The sequence below is a fragment of the Elaeis guineensis genome, chromosome 3 (assembly GCF_000442705.2).
Source record: "Elaeis guineensis isolate ETL-2024a chromosome 3, EG11, whole genome shotgun sequence".
In the NCBI taxonomy this organism is placed as follows: Eukaryota; Viridiplantae; Streptophyta; class Magnoliopsida; order Arecales; family Arecaceae; genus Elaeis; species Elaeis guineensis.
This window is the reverse complement of record NC_025995.2, coordinates 104022452-104038578: the sequence shown is the minus strand read 5'-3', so window position 1 is coordinate 104038578 and position 16127 is coordinate 104022452. Positions and strand designations below refer to the sequence as shown.

Here is a 16127-nt window from a genome sequence, read left to right as displayed (position 1 = left end):
ATCATTAATGTTGCTCACTTTGCCTGGAGATGACAGATGATTATCACCCATTTTGGAAGGAGCCATGCATCGTGAGGCAATCACGATGTAAAAAGGATTGGATTTGCAGCAAGTGAAATTTATACTTTTCATATGGATCCAACCTATCATCTCATGTTTGATGGAGATCACAAATTCTAAATGCAATGAACAACCTAATCAACCATGACTTTGTAAACCCAATCAATTTCATGTACAGTACAATCAAAGTATCCACATCACCCACCTACCAAAAAAAACCTATAGCTAATGATACCCGCAAGTCATTGTGAACAGGATGAGGGAGATCCTATCATTCCCAAGGTTGCAAAGTACAAGAAATATACACTTGGAAAAAGAAGAAAAGGAAATCCTACCGTATGCAAAAATCTCGGAGAGCAAGTGGGCTGTGTACCACATGTCAATTAACACACATATAATATTCAAATTTTATCATGCGCCCTACAAATTAAGGCATATTTTTTAAATTTTCTAACTAGGACAAGAGGAAGCACAACTCTCTCTCTCTCTCTCTCTCTCTCTCACTTTCTGGGGAAACAAGAGGAAGCCTAGCTTATCTAGGTGAACATAGGTAGAAGTCCATGTTATTAGTATCCAAAATCTAGTGACCTGGCCAACTCAACCTGTTAGCACCCCCTAGCACAAAATAAAATCTTATAAACAGCTTTATTAGAATTTATAGGCATCTATAGAATGAAGCTACGAATGCTTTTAATTCCTTAACCAATACCAGATAAACCTTGAACCCTAACCCCTGTACTAATTCCTCTCCCTTCCTCTCCTCTCTTCCCTTCGTCCCCCTTACTTCTCACTCTAGTTCTCCTCACACTCCTATTATCCCCCGTCCCAACGACTCTGCCCCACCAGTGTCACTGCAGCTCACCCCTCTTCTCTAGGTCGGGCCTAGGTCAGCCTAAACCACCATATGTTTCTACGGTGTTCCGTGTACCCTTAGCCAACAACTCTTATCTCCTCTTTCAATGTTTAACTTGGTTGATCCGCCAGCAGCTCAGCGGTGAACCATGCACACTGACCTCAAGCTTTTATCAGAAAAAAGCCACCTGACATCACCCGGGAGAATGCATTTTAATTTCTGTAAGTGTGACCTCTCAAGGCAAAAAGAGAAGAATCAGATCGGTCAAAATCACACAGAAACCTAAACAAAAATTAGAATGTCGGATAGAATTTGATGATATTCAATGTATTAGTTCCATTAACAGTGGGAGCAATGACACAGTCTTATCTCCTCTTTGAAAGTTCAAATTTGTTGATCAGCCAGCAGCTCAGCGGGGAACGATACACTGACCTCAAGCTTTTGTTAAAAAAAGAGCCACCTGACATCACCCGGGAGAATACATTCTAATTTCTGCAAGTGTGACCTTTCAAGGCAAAAAGAGAAGAATCAGAACTGTCAAAGAAACCAAAAAATTCTAATGTTTGATAGAATCTAACCATATTCAATATATTAGTTCCATTAACACTGGCAGCGATCAGAGTCACAGGTGGAGCTAACTCTAGCATATAAATAGTAAAATCTCAACAAGAGGGATCCAACAAGAATCTAGGAAACTAGTGTGCTCCACCTGATGAGAGGTTTTATGAAACCAGTTATAATTTTCACTCAAACTAACAGAAACACAATATACAGTTACAATGCCCACACTTGGTCTGTCCAACCATTTAGCCCTCTTCTCCAAACTCCTTGGTGAATCTCTCCTGCACTTCAAGGTCAGCTTTGCTGACAGTAGGTCTCTGCCTGGCCAGTACTTTATCAAAGTCTGTCCTTGTAATTGGTGGTGGAAGGATCTGTTCAATTACTCAAGAAGAAAAATATGAAACAAAACTATTTAGACATAAAAGCGAGGGGCATTTGCCTGAAAAAGCACTGTTGGTTGAGGTTTTCTGTGCACCTTAGCAGCAAGACCTTTTGCAGCAAGATCCTGCATTGTAGTCTGTACAGCTCCAGGTTGTTTCGGTCCACATGGCATCCACATACCATCGGGGGTCTTGATGAAAAACATGGCATCTTGAGTTTTGCGGACGGGTTCAAAGAGTACATCCTTGACCTGTTTGGTGAAAAGCAGGTTAAAAATAATACTCAGAATTGATTATGGATAGAGACCAACTCCTCGCAGAACATTCTTTAAGGCCATTGGGAACTGTTGCTACTTACACAAACAGAAATATCTGAACCTGAAAAACCTTCTGTTCGATGAGCCAAGTTCTCAAAATCACTTTCAGTCAGGTTGTGAGGGGTATCTCCCAGATGTACCTGTATAATCCGAAAAAATGAAAAAAAATAAAGGATGACATGAAGTTTCTGAAGGCCATTTTGTAATGTGAAATTCACCTCAGAATAAAATATGAGATTCAAATAAAAAGTGGTTCCCAACATTAGGCAGGATCAGTTGGGGCAAAGGAGTTCGACGGGCATTTAGCCTTGTATCTACAATACCTTGAACATATGCTGCCTAGCTTTCAGGTCAGGAAGAGGAATGTAAATCCGCTTGTCAAAACGCCGCCGAACAGCCTATAATTCACAACAATAAGTGATAATATAGAGCAGCAGTGGCACCCCTAAAGAAATTCATAAGCAACCATATTTGGCAGTTGAGCTTAAAAAATTAACCAAGGTTTCACACCAACCTGATCCAGAGCATATGGAGTATTTGTGGCAGCAAGAACAAGAACTTTCTGGTCATTGTTTCCTACACCCTGGAAGACAATAAGGGATTCAATAAGTAGCAGAAAAGCAATGACTAGCATAATGACTCAACCATATTTCGCATTGCATTGTAACACGACAGTTGTAACACACATGAAAAAAATCATATGAATACAAATATTACCAAGTGAAACAAAAACAACTCCACATACATCATTTATCACCTACAAGGCAGATGATAAGCGAATTTTAATTTATCAGAGCCGTCAGGGCCAATTCATACTACTTTTTTTGACAAAGGTCCAAATACAACAAGCTGTTAGGTGCAACCATAGGAAATACTGATATGATATATGTACATTTCAAAAGTCAAGGAGAAGGCATAACACACAAATATTTGATCCAAAAAAGATCTGCCCACTGTCATGCTTTGTCACGTTAAACAATCTCAAAGTCAAAATAAGTAAAAACAATTACATTTTGACAACCTAAGGCTGAAAATGGATTGAATACTGGTAATATTCATATTTGTATCCATATTCTTCAATGTATATGGATATGAACATGGGATATTAGAGGGATACCAAAATTAGTATCCATATTTGTTTTAAATGGATATGGATACAAATTGATATTGAGCATATGCATATTTATTCTGAATGGATACGGATATAAGTCAGATATTATTTATATCCATGTTTTTCTATCCTAATATAGATATAAGCTGGATATTATTTGGATCTAAACTGAATTTTTGGCATAATTCAGTGATGAAAACTAACATCAATTATATAATCGTAAAGGACAAGAATAGAATTCACTATGCAAATAGTTCACGATACATAGGTAAATAAGGATTCAAGATATGGTTACTAAACCGACACGAAGATCAACTTGGTCAAGGATCAAATCATTGGTTCGATTAGATTTATATTAAAATATTAAAGATCCAAAGTTAATTAAAATAAAAATATAATACAAAAAATATTATACCTTTTTGCATCAAATATCATTATTATTTTTTAATTATAGAATAAATAACAATAATCATGAATTATCTCATTGAGGGCTTGTAAGAAAAATTATATATGAATACAGAAATACATAGATACTTTTAACAATACAGTTTTGAAAATATCATAAAAAGTAAAAATAAAGTATGTTCATTTTTTTATTTTTATCAAAGAGAAAGGATTCTTTTATAAAAATTAACATGAAATATCATAATATACATCACATTTTCTTTTAATGACCCGAATACATGTGAATAAGTAAAATAAGAACCATACATAAGATAGGAATGTACGTTGTAACCTGGTGGTTGGGGCTTGCAATTCAATCCAGAGATCACTGGTTTCAATCCTGGGTTATATGGTTCATTTTTGAGAATTTTTATCGGATATCAGGATCCAGATTCGAAAAGTATTTAAAATCTGAATTCGGATCCGGAACCGGGAAGATTTGTAAATAAACATCTGAATTCGGATCCAAATCCTGATCAGATGTCAAAATTTCTATCCAAAATCAATCTACTTCGGTCATAGAAATGGATGTAGTTGGATAAAATCTGACCCATTTATGGACCAGAAATTGTATTTCACTGACAAAGTCTCTCAGGAACATGTTGCCTTTCATAAGGAGCTGAATTCGTATTTCACTGCCAAGTGAATCAGCAAATAAAAACAATGACTCCTTCATAGGTGCACTGATAAACCCCAAGGACCTGCTTTTAGCCAAATTATACACCATCAACTGATCTAACGAAGCAACCGAAAGGAGGTTACAGTTCCAACATATAAGGGATAGACTCTGAAACTGAGTTCACACAGCCAGCCTCAGAGCCTGAAGCACTGCTGTCTCAATTCCTGAGAACCACTGCTTCAAGAGTTTCCCGAAAAATAAAAACATGGTTTCAATTTACTTTTTCTTGTGCATCCATACTTACTTTTCCAGGCATCTCTCACATTGTTAAAAAAGAAATTTCCTACAAGCCCTGGCACCACCTTCCAAATTAAAAAAAAAAATACTCCTTTCCAATGCATATGCATTGCATAAGCAGGATTCTAGTTTTGATAAGGCATGAGGTGTTAACAACCATGGAAATTAATTAACATGCACAATCGAATAACACCCAATGCCCAAAAAGGATGTCTGAATAGTTTTGTCCCAATAAGTAACTGGAGTTGGAGTCTAAAAATTAAATACAAGTCTTAATGATTAATGTGATTAAAATGTCAGAAAAAAAAAAAAAATCCAAAGGAAAGATCTTCTCAACAGATTGTTTCTGATTGATGATCCTTCTAACCAACGGACACAGGGTGACATAATCTTTCACCAAAAGTTTGCCCAAAACTTCTCATCATACAAATGTCTTATCTAACTCTGTAACAGGATCCTAAATCTGGATCACTTGATTTACTAACCTTAAGTACAGATGCAAATTACATGCATCTGCATTGGAGGTCAAGGTCGAGCAAATTTTCATGCCAACCACCTTGCAACATAGAAGGGTAGCACCTAGAATGGAAATTTGCACCCTTCCTGATGTCTGCTTGTTAAAATTAGTGTTATTGCTTCCATGGAGGTGAAGTATAGCAATTTTCAGCTGCATTAGTACAAAAGAATAATTTTTTACACTTTTAACTTGATAAAATCTCAGTTAACAATGGTACCAATGTCATTATTGGTTGAGCTTATTTACAAAAACTAATTAATTAAAAATGGGAGTGACACAAGTTGATGACAAGTGATTTAAACTCAACCAATATTTCTTTCCTCACATTGTTAGAGCTGCCAATAGTCTTGCCAATAAGCTTGCTAGACCAATTTCTGTAGAAGCTTTCTCTATGTCAGATACAGTTTATCTTTCTTTCAATAATCTCCTCCTTATCAACTAATTATAGCTCAGTTATGAATTATTCAAAAATTAATTAGAGAACCTGCCAAAATATACATAGCTATATTCTAGAAAAAATTCTGTAGATGCTAAATCAAAAGCTCAGTATTATCCAAGAAATAGACGACCACAGTCACAAAAAATATCTAGTCTTCAGGTGAAAGAACTGCACCGATAATTGAAGCCATCCATGGCCTAGAAACCTATGCTAGCAGATCATGAGTTACTTAAGGTTCAGTGCAATTACTAATAATTTATGAACTAAAAAGTACAATTCTTTACTATGGTGGCATAAATTATGACAATACATCTCACAGATCTAGGAGGTCTGAGAACAGTTAGAAAGCTCACATAATAAAAATAATATCATGAAAAAGCAGATACAAACAGATCATTCATTATCAGAATGATGGAATTATTATTGAAAGGTTTTGCCCCCAAAATATATGGAAGTTACTGGATACTTTCCAAGAATAAAAAGAATCTCCCATGAACACAGAGAAGCAAGCGAATCTATAGACTTCTTATAATAAGATAAATACAGTCAAAAAACAGTAATGATATACACTCCAGAATGCCAAGGCTGTGATGCGATGTAATTATGAATTATCAATAAATTTTATTATCTTATGTTCTTTCTCAAATTACAAATTTAAAGAATAAGAACTGAGCTAATACATCTAGTTTGTATTTCAAATCTTGGATGACAGCAGACGTGCTCGGCCCATAGATAACAGATTTCCCTAAATCTTGCAAATCAAATTATTAACCTGCACGTTTCCATATTTCCAGAACCATTTACATGGAAATGAAAATGTTACAATCTAGGATTAGAAAATCCAGATAGCTAGGCAGAGTTGAATAAGTGAAATTGGCTTCAATCCTGCATTCCTCTCTATATGCAAAACCTAACCACTACGTGGCCCATGTTTCTACAGAGCACTTGTTAATGACAGAGCATGCATTCATCTAAAGCATGTTCATGCAACATGATATCAGATGGAAAAGGTGAAGATTATACTTCAGTAAAATGTCTATGCAAACTCAAGTATTCATTCCTCTTGCGCAGATGGCCTTGTATCATGCCAATAACATAGAAACAAAATTATACAACAAACTTGATAACACAAATACCACACAAAAATATTAATTTAATCAATATTAGAAATGGCACAACTTGAAGTGGATATTATAATATCCAGGACATATATCATTGTTCTCAAATTACCTGCATCTGCACTAGAAGTTCTGTCTTAATCCTTCGAGAAGCTTCACTTTCATTGCCTTCTCCACGCTGACCACATAAGGAATCGATTTCATCTATGAAGATAATGGAAGGAGCATTTTCACGAGCCATTTGAAAAAGGTTTGAGACGAGCTTCTCACTTTCACCCATCCACTTTGACACTAGATCTGATGAAGATATACTGCAGCAAATTATTCAGCATTTGTCAATTAACCTCCTGAGTGAAGACAGTTTTGAGCATTACATGAAGGAGCATGTAACCAAAACAAATGAAATACAGATATTTAAATAGTTGTCAAACTACAAAAATGCCTACAAATCCATGCTTCACAAGCTAAATCTGTATTCCATAATAGGCCCAAACATGCACTTAAAATTATTATATGTATGTGCTTATGATGTAGTTATTATGCAGTAATGCATGATGAGATATATTTGAGAGTATGCACATGTAGCCTACAATTCCACACATACAAGCACTAGCTAGTCAACCTGATGGATCATACTTGGCCTGGACAATGATGCAAGAGCTCTCCTCAGGTCAGGCAGAAGTCAATTAAAATATAAGACAGGTTTAAGTTTTAATAAGCACCACACAGACCGAGCCTACAGAGTCATCAGCTTCAACTTGCTAGGTCATCAACCAGATATCTGAAATCATTGTCATATTCAATGCAAGTTAACAAGCACAACCTTGGTCTAGATGTGCTCAAAGAGACCACGATAACAACAAAACCTAATAATAATTTGATAAGTGTGCAGCAGCATGTTGGGCACTTTGATGCTTTACATTTCATGTGCTACCTTACTGCAAAATCTTCGTTCTGATGCGACCCCAAATGTTTATTTCCTTAAGCATGCAAATCTACCTTGTCATTATTGTGCTGCAGACTGGGGCTTGGTTATTGCTCTGGTCTGCTTGGTCCATAACCATTCTGGTGCAATATGAAGCAGCAACCCCATTAAAGATCCAACATACATCAATTCTGCTGAATATTTATTTTCTTGAGCATGCAAATCTACCTCGTCACTATTGTGCTGCAAGGGGCTTGTTTTTTTCTTTGATCTGGTTGGTACATAGCCAAGCTGGTGCAAAATGAAGCAGCAACCCCAGTAAGAAACATACACCAATTCCAAGTACAACAGGACTTGGTTCAACTCGTTCAAAGTTCAAACAATCCATCCTGCTGACATCTTGCATGTGATTGTCAGAGCAAGGAGCATCAATCCTTTGAGCCAGGTAATCAAAGGTTGTGTCTCAGACTAATGAACACCAATAGATCAAATAGGACTAACCCAGGACTCATAGCATATCAAAACTTTAGCACAACTAGAAAACCAGTCCACAAAATTTAAATGCAAAGCTCACATTGCACACTTGTCACAAAAAGTTCACGTTGCATGCAAACTGGCAATTGAGGTGCAAGTGCAGTAAAGCATCACATATCTAGTACAAGAGTGTGGGATATCCACTGGCCTCAGAACCTGGTACAGGTTTGGATGCTTACAAGCATGGTTCGCTGAACTGCCCAGAACCTCCCGATCCGGAGAATGCCAAACTGTACCAACGGCCGACTAGGATGCTTATAGCGTTCAAAACAAGATACCAGTGATTGGGGGGGTAGAGAGAGAAGGAAAGAGAGGAAGAGAGAGAAGGGGAGGGAAGGAGAGAGAAAGGGCCTCTGGAAGACGCCAAAGGGCAGTCGAGCATGCTGCACATGATTGAAGCCAGAGGAGGGTGGAGGTACAGAAAGAGGAGAGGGAGAGGAGGCCGTTAGAGGCCTTCGGAGGGCCGCAAGGCCACCTCACCACTATGGATGCCAGCGAAGGTCGGAGAAGGGGATCCACTCTCCTCTCAGATTGCTGACTTCAATTAAAAATCTCAAACAATAGAAAAAAAACATGTGCCTCACTTGATAAATTGCAAAAAACAGGGGGAAACACAGGCCGAAGCCCTTGTTTCGATCAGGAGGTGGTCGGAGCCCCTCCTTCGGCCTTCATTGGCCTTGATGGCAGCAAGGTGTCCTTGCTGGCCCTCCAAAGGCCTCCTCTCCCTCTCTCTCTTTATCCCTCTCTCCGCCTCTCTATTTTCCTCCGTGTGTAGCGAGCTTGGCTGTCCTCCGATGGCCTCCATAGGCCCTATCCCCCTCCCCCTCTCCTTCCATCCCCCCCTCTCTCTTCCTCTCCCATTCTCCCTATGCCCTCTCTCTCTGTGGTTAGTTTGGGCCAAGTACAGAATGGCATGGGAGCATATTGAATCGTACCACTGACCGACCGGAGCTCCAGTACTAGTACAACACTCGATACCGATACAACAAATCTGCTTACAAGCTTGATATATGAGAATACCTATGTTGAAGGCCTATTGTGGATTAAGAGCTAGATGAGCCCAAGCTACACGCAACAACCGCCAAACACGGCATAGCTTTATCGAGTGCTTCAAGTGTTATCCACTGATAATTCAAATATTACTAATATTACTTATTTCTTAGGATACTTACTCTAATGTGCTTGAACTTCAGAGGCGATAGCACATATTGGAGAGCTAGTTCCATAAAGCCTAAGGAACATACATGGGCAGATTTATTTCTAGTGCAAACACAATCTTGGCAGTTGATTGCATGTATAACTAGCCACATTTGGTAATCCCACAACAAGCCAACTTAAAATATAATAAATAATTGAAGAGACACTTACCTCAACATGAACTATCAGCTTAGAATTATAGCAAACTCTCAAGGACTTGCACAAGGAAACCTAAGCTAGGGCCATATAGGATAACATCAAGGAGGACTTCAAAAAAGGAATCAGAAAGCAAAATTATACAAACGACAAATTACTTTGGCAATCTAAATTTGGGAGTAAGATAAAATTACCCAAAAGGGCCTTTTGATGATAATGTTACATGACACCAAACAAGAAAGCCAACGGCAATGGTAATGTTGGGATCCCTAACTTCAACCACAAAGCCAAAGGATGGACTTGTCAGCAAATATAATAGTGAGCTCTAGGTCACAATAAGCACACAGCATTAGAATTATTTCATTTGATTCCAACACCAATGCCATAATCTGATATATATAGTGGGTACTTGAGCAAGCTAGTCCACCATAATATCTGATATAGCTTGCCAAAAGCTGATTAGTTATGAGTTATGATAATGGGCCATATTGCTAAAGGAAGCCATTGAGGAAAAAAGAGAGAATTTTTGCAGTTATAGGCAAGACCATGGTCACATGCTGTCCATGTTTTTAATATAAGCAAGAACTTGGTACTTAGAGGTCAAATGAACCCCTGTATTTTGGCGAGCAAATTGAGTCAAGTAAGATCATAATTATTCAAAAAAAAAAAAGAAGAAAGAAAAAGCATACTAATTAAAGTCAAAGACAAAATGGGACGTGTAAATGTACATTGTTCTGTGAATAATAATTATGACTTTCTGTCTCTAAATGATGCATGACATGGTCAACTAGAGCATCTTGTCTGCAGGGTATCAAAGAAAAAAATTTTGGCAAAAACAGATTGTTGAGAGTCATGTCTAAAATTTATGTCTGACCACATCCACATGCCAAGTTATACTCTAAGGACATCAAGGCATAGTAATTACATGATTTCCATGCACCAGATGTTGACGAATTCAAGGATAGAAGAAAAGCTATATTCAGTCACACTTGTCATTGACTTCTGAATTTCTGATGTCTTAGTTATAAATAGTTAAATAAATATAAGCAATAAATAATTAAAAACAAAAAAATTATGGACCCTATATAATTCTAGCATAGATAACACACTAGAAAACAGTCTCAACATTGAAAGTTCAGATAAATTGATTAGAAGCACAACATTGTGCATGGTCTTAATCCACCATGCTACCCCTAATTCAACAATGCAACATTCTTTTCTTTTTCCAAATAAATTCAAGAACATGAATCTAGTTGTCATCCAGAACATTATGCCAATCAGGCAAGGTTACTTACTAGTTTATGGGGGAAACCACTATGGACAACCAGGCACATCTAAGTTGGGTTACTTGTACTAAAAGTTTGCCAATCTCCAGTAGCCGTCTTCAAACAAAACAAGCATGTCTGTTCAATCTAATAGGGATGCCATATTAATGTACATACTCTTTATGAATTTTGTTTCGGAAAAAAAAAAAAAATTGATCGGCAATTCTATAGGGGCTCCAGCCTAAACCATAACAACTATCTTAGGCATTAGACAAAAGATACTCCGGTTTAATGGCCACGGAGATCTTCAGCTTAAATTTCCACACGATTTTCACCCAAAAACACAACAGCTTTCCTTGGAATGGGAAAAAGTTCAAGCTCCATGGTTTTCTTTTTTTCTTTTTTTTTAAAAAAATTGCCACAGATTGAGTACTTGGAGGAAAGTGTATGCATTTTCTGTTAACCATGAATTTGCTGTCCCTGAAATTACAGGCATCTATCTAATTAACAGCAAGAAGGGAGGATATGTTCTCAATTTTAGGGGGCGGGGACATGACTTTTATAGGGCCATGGTCATTGAGGTGACAAAGGTAAGTAGGTAACATCCACCAATTGATATCCATCATCAGCTACTCAATTATCCAAAAATCGATATATATAAACTTCATTCATGAGTCCACTAAACATAAATGAATGATGTGGGAGCAGATTTTTCAGTCTGCACCAGGTCTTTCTACCGTTGTAGTAAATTGGAATACAGAAGTATGCCTAGGATCCATTTATACGATTCATAACCTCTACTAAATGTTGAATTTCATTTAATTCTTATGAAGAGTCTTTGTTTAGATATATAGCTGGAAAGTACATGGTTGTAGGTTGATATCACGAATATACTTTAATTTTTTAAACTTTTTCTTGGGTAGTTACATATTAGATACACCAAAATAAGATCTAACAAGTTCTACAAACCTACCAATATATCCAAAAGGATTGACGACACTCACTTCCAGCCTGGGTTGATGATCATTCCAACAAAATGCACATGAATATTGATATTCATGCATGTTCATACGTAGCATCAACAAAATGAATTTTACCTCATGAAGCAATAAGAAACTAGTAACTGCTCAAAAAAACCTTAAAAAAGTAACCACGTAGCCTAAATGAGAGAACAAAAAGGAAAAGACACCCGTATAACAGCAATCATCAATTAGAGCAATTTCAGCTGAGACTCTACGAAAAGCAGCACATGTTCTCCTTCCACCACATAGAAGAAAAAAGTCAAGACAATTAACTACAACTTCTCACACGAATTATCAAGATGAACCTAGAGATTTAAACTCTAATACAGGTCCTCATACTTGAATTAATCATCATCCTGAAACAAGTTATGAAAATTGATACACAAAATTTCCACAAAATATAATTTGTTTATGAATGACATCTTGATATGAAATTTTAGAAATAAAATGAATGTCATCCAGGAGGAAGTTTTGGGAACCATTAGAAAGACACAAAATAGTAATTTTTTGAGCCGCTCCCACAAGAAGTAGGAGACTGGTGAGTGGTGACCATGAAGTGAAAAACCTGTTGTGAAGTTTAGCTCCTTCAAAAGCTTCGATGGAACCTATAATTTTAGAAAGCAGAACAAAATAACAAACGATATAAACAATGAATGCACACATGTTATATCTTTTCCTTGAAAGGCATTGGACAGACAAAATCAACACTATATATCTTGATCTACAAACACAAATACAAGCAAAAAATACTCATCAAAATCAAATTGACAATATGAAATCCATGACTAGCTGCAGCATAAAACCACAGAAATCCTAAAGTGGTGTTTGGTTGTGTAATGAATAGGGAGTTATCCACCAAAATGGGGGGATATCCCCCAAATTCTTGTCAAACACCCAAAAGAATTCGGGATTACACTGAGCTGTGGAATATATCCCACCACCATAATTCCACCAAAAGAGTGCAGTAGACTTATAACATGGAATAGACTTGTCCTTATTCCCTTCAATTACCGTTTTGCCCTTTTTCACTCTAATAAGCACCCAAAAAAAGTGAAAAAGCAGTTTCATCTTTGTGATGAAGCTCAATGCACGTTAAATGCAGCTAATTCTCTCCATTATTCCCTGCACTTATTCTTCAACCAAACATCAAAACATGCTTATTCCGCAAATAAGCCTATTCCTTCAACAGTGCAAGGGATAACCCTCCCCCCACTTATTCTGTAACCAAACAGCACCTAACAGCATACAAACAAGAAATAAAAGGAATAATGACCAAGTCAGAAAAGTGTTTGACTGAAAAACCAAACCATGCAAATGCAATACTACTTGGAAATAAAGGTTAAGGTCCAGATGGCATTAACAACCCAGAAACAGATAACATCAGGTGTTAAAAAAATAAAAAATACAACAACCATAAGAGATGTTATTTTCTTAGATCTCTCAAAATGATAAGCGCTAGGCTAGATAAACAACCTGAAGAAAGTTGAATCTGCCTCTGTTGCAACAGCCTTGGCCAGGTATGACTTTCCAGTTCCCGGTGGACCATACAAAAGAAATGCCCTCCATGGCCTTCGCTTTCCTAAAGATTTAGTTATAGAAAAAAAGACATGCTATCTGATTAGCCAAAAAATATACATATTGTATCAAACAGTTTGACAGGCAAATTGTCAACGGCATCCTGAAATAAAAAGTAACAAAAGCAACTGTAAAGGATGTATAGAAGTAAGATACTAAATTCGCAAAAAAAAAAGAGCAGCAAAGTTATATCGTTTAAGCACTAAAGAAGTAGACATTCAAATTACGAGTCAAAAATGAAGGGGTTTCCGCATGATGCATACTAAGGAGTTAACATGGATGATAACAAATACAATTTCAGACATCAAGTTCTGCACAATAGTTTCTTTCCTCTCAGACATACTGATTTTGCATGAATCCACAAGATAGGGCTCTAAGTAGGAAAACTTTGCTCCTCGTAATCCCAATTTGAGGATGCAGACCCCTTCGAAACATGATTGACTATTCTTTTGCTAACCTTGGTATGCATATATTGCAATTTAAATTGGATCATTCCATAAAATTTATGGATCTTTTTTCTCCCTAACATTAGCTAAATTTCAAACTCCAATATGACAAACTAGACAAGCACAAAAGCCTTGCTATAACTCTTGACATAAATCAAGTTAATACATGAATAAGGCTGTCAAATAAACAAACTGTTTATAAGCAGGCTCATGTTTGGCTTAAAATTTAGCTTGATACCAGCTTGCTCAAGCCAAACAGAAGCTGGAATTTTGAGCAGGAGAACTAAATGAGATGAACAAGGGCTACTCCTAGTTCATTCACTTCATGCCAAAAAGCTTATAATATAGACTAATCAATTAATTTGCAGTCATTTCCCAGAGTACATTATAATCATTAGATCAAAATTTAAAGGTGGAGATAAATTGGATGGTTCTCAAGATGCCATAATCCACACATGCTCCTCTTTCTCTCAAACAGTTACAGTGGCTGCTGTACCGTTCTCTCTCCTTCCAACCCTCTGCGACTCCAATGTATGCATACCTCTCTCTTCCCTCCCCTGCCTCCAGCCTCTACTGCATGATTCAATCTCTTTCTCCACAAAATCATCTCCCTCACCATGGAAGCCCACATTCCTTGATGCTGGCCTTTAGCTCCTCTGTTTATCTTTATGATTGCCCCAGACTTGAGGGTGGCAACATCAACCTGTGGAAGTTTGATATAGTGAAGGAGCTGTTTTGTCCTCTTCCCACCACCCGTTCTCCATGATATTCTTGCAATCCGACATCTATTACCTCATTCCTGTTTGGCTTGTTTTCACCCTCATGCATCAATGTAGAAAGACCCATAATGGCATGCTAAGATACAGCATTGTCAACTAATTTATATAACTGTAGAGCTGAGAGTCATTAATAGATGCCTTTTTCGATAGTTCTAGTTTAACATGTGCATTGCATGAATTCAACAAATTTATCATACCAACTAAATTCATGCAAACAATCTCAGAATTCGACAAATTAACAGCATATTTCAATCATTGTACACCCACTTGCAGTATCATGGGAAGCTCATGTACTGCTATAACTGTGCCAAGCTTACACTCAACGGCTTAACTTGATTCGTACACTTTGGTCTAATATCAAAATGCCAAAGTTTGCCATTATCATGTCTACGTATCATGCCTTCTAACCCTGCTATGAATGTGTTGCCAAATTTGGCCATTATCATGTTTATGTATCATGCCTTCTAACCCTGTTATGAACGTGCGTGCATGCGTGCGTGAGAGAGAGAACAATTTGATAGGGAAGAGAAAGCAAGGTTATCAAGATGGTTGGATTCAAATTCTTATAGAGTTTATTTTAACACCAGACCAATAATTTCATTGCCCACTTAAACAGTTAGATCTTTATATTGCTACTAAAGAGGGAAAATCGGAACATACCAGTAAAGAACTGAGGGAATTTGACGGGCAAGATGACAGCCTCCTGCAAGGCCTGCTTGGCGCTCTCGAGCCCTGCAACATCGCTCCACTTTACGTTGGGCTTCTCCGTGATGATCGCCGAGCTGAGCCCCGCCCTGAGCTTGGACTGCTCGGCATCCTCTCCATCCCCACCGCTGTTCCCGTCCTTGGGCTTGGTCTTGGGCCTGGTGGCCACGGCGGCGTCCCCGTTGGCGGTCGGTCCGGGGCCGCCCTCGTCGAGCACGGCCCGGATCTCCTCAGCGCGGCGGAGGTACTCGGTGAACTTCTGGGTGATGGCCTCCTTGATCTTGGGGTTCTTCTCATACTTGAGGTGGGTTCGGAAGTACTCGAGGGCGTTCATGTAGAGCGGGAACGCTTTTACGTAATTCCCGGCATTGTCCTCGTGGACCGCCTGCTTCACGTACTCGATCGCCTGCTCCTTGAAATTGCTATACATCTCCTCTCCCTCTCCTCCTCCCGATCCAATCGCATGCGCTCAATTCGCCGATCGATCGTGCGAAATCCGAAAAAATCGAAACCCCTGGAAATCGACCAATCTTTGTTCCCCGATCGCGATAACGAATCGAAACCCTAGTAAATCAATTGGATCGAGATTGGAGGGGAGATCGATGGGAGAATTAGAATTTTCTTGAATTGGAAATCGGGGTTTGGAAGGGTTTGACGAAGGAGAGAGAAGAAAGGCGAAGAAGGGGAAAGAGAGGAGAAGAAGGGAAGGGAGAGAGGAGGCGGGGGTGTGTAGGTTGATGGTGGGCGGATAGGAAATTTCTCAGGTGAATCGAGATTCGGCTACCGCGTCAGTCCGTGAGAGCCAGG

General features: G+C 38.1%; 1 protein-coding gene across 1 annotated transcript; it reads right to left on the bottom strand.

The window, feature by feature from the left end:
* Positions 1–1475: 1475 nt before the first annotated feature.
* Positions 1476–16064, bottom strand: LOC105041283 (protein SUPPRESSOR OF K(+) TRANSPORT GROWTH DEFECT 1). Its single transcript, XM_010918179.4, has 8 exons — positions 15276–16064; positions 13289–13394; positions 6829–7027; positions 2686–2754; positions 2495–2569; positions 2213–2311; positions 1950–2105; positions 1476–1845 (listed from the first exon to the last, which is right to left on the bottom strand). Exons 1-8 carry the CDS (start codon positions 15748–15750, stop codon positions 1720–1722), a joined length of 1305 nt encoding a protein of 434 aa, XP_010916481.1. The 5' UTR covers positions 15751–16064; the 3' UTR covers positions 1476–1719.
* Between the last annotated feature and the right edge of the window lie 63 nt (positions 16065–16127).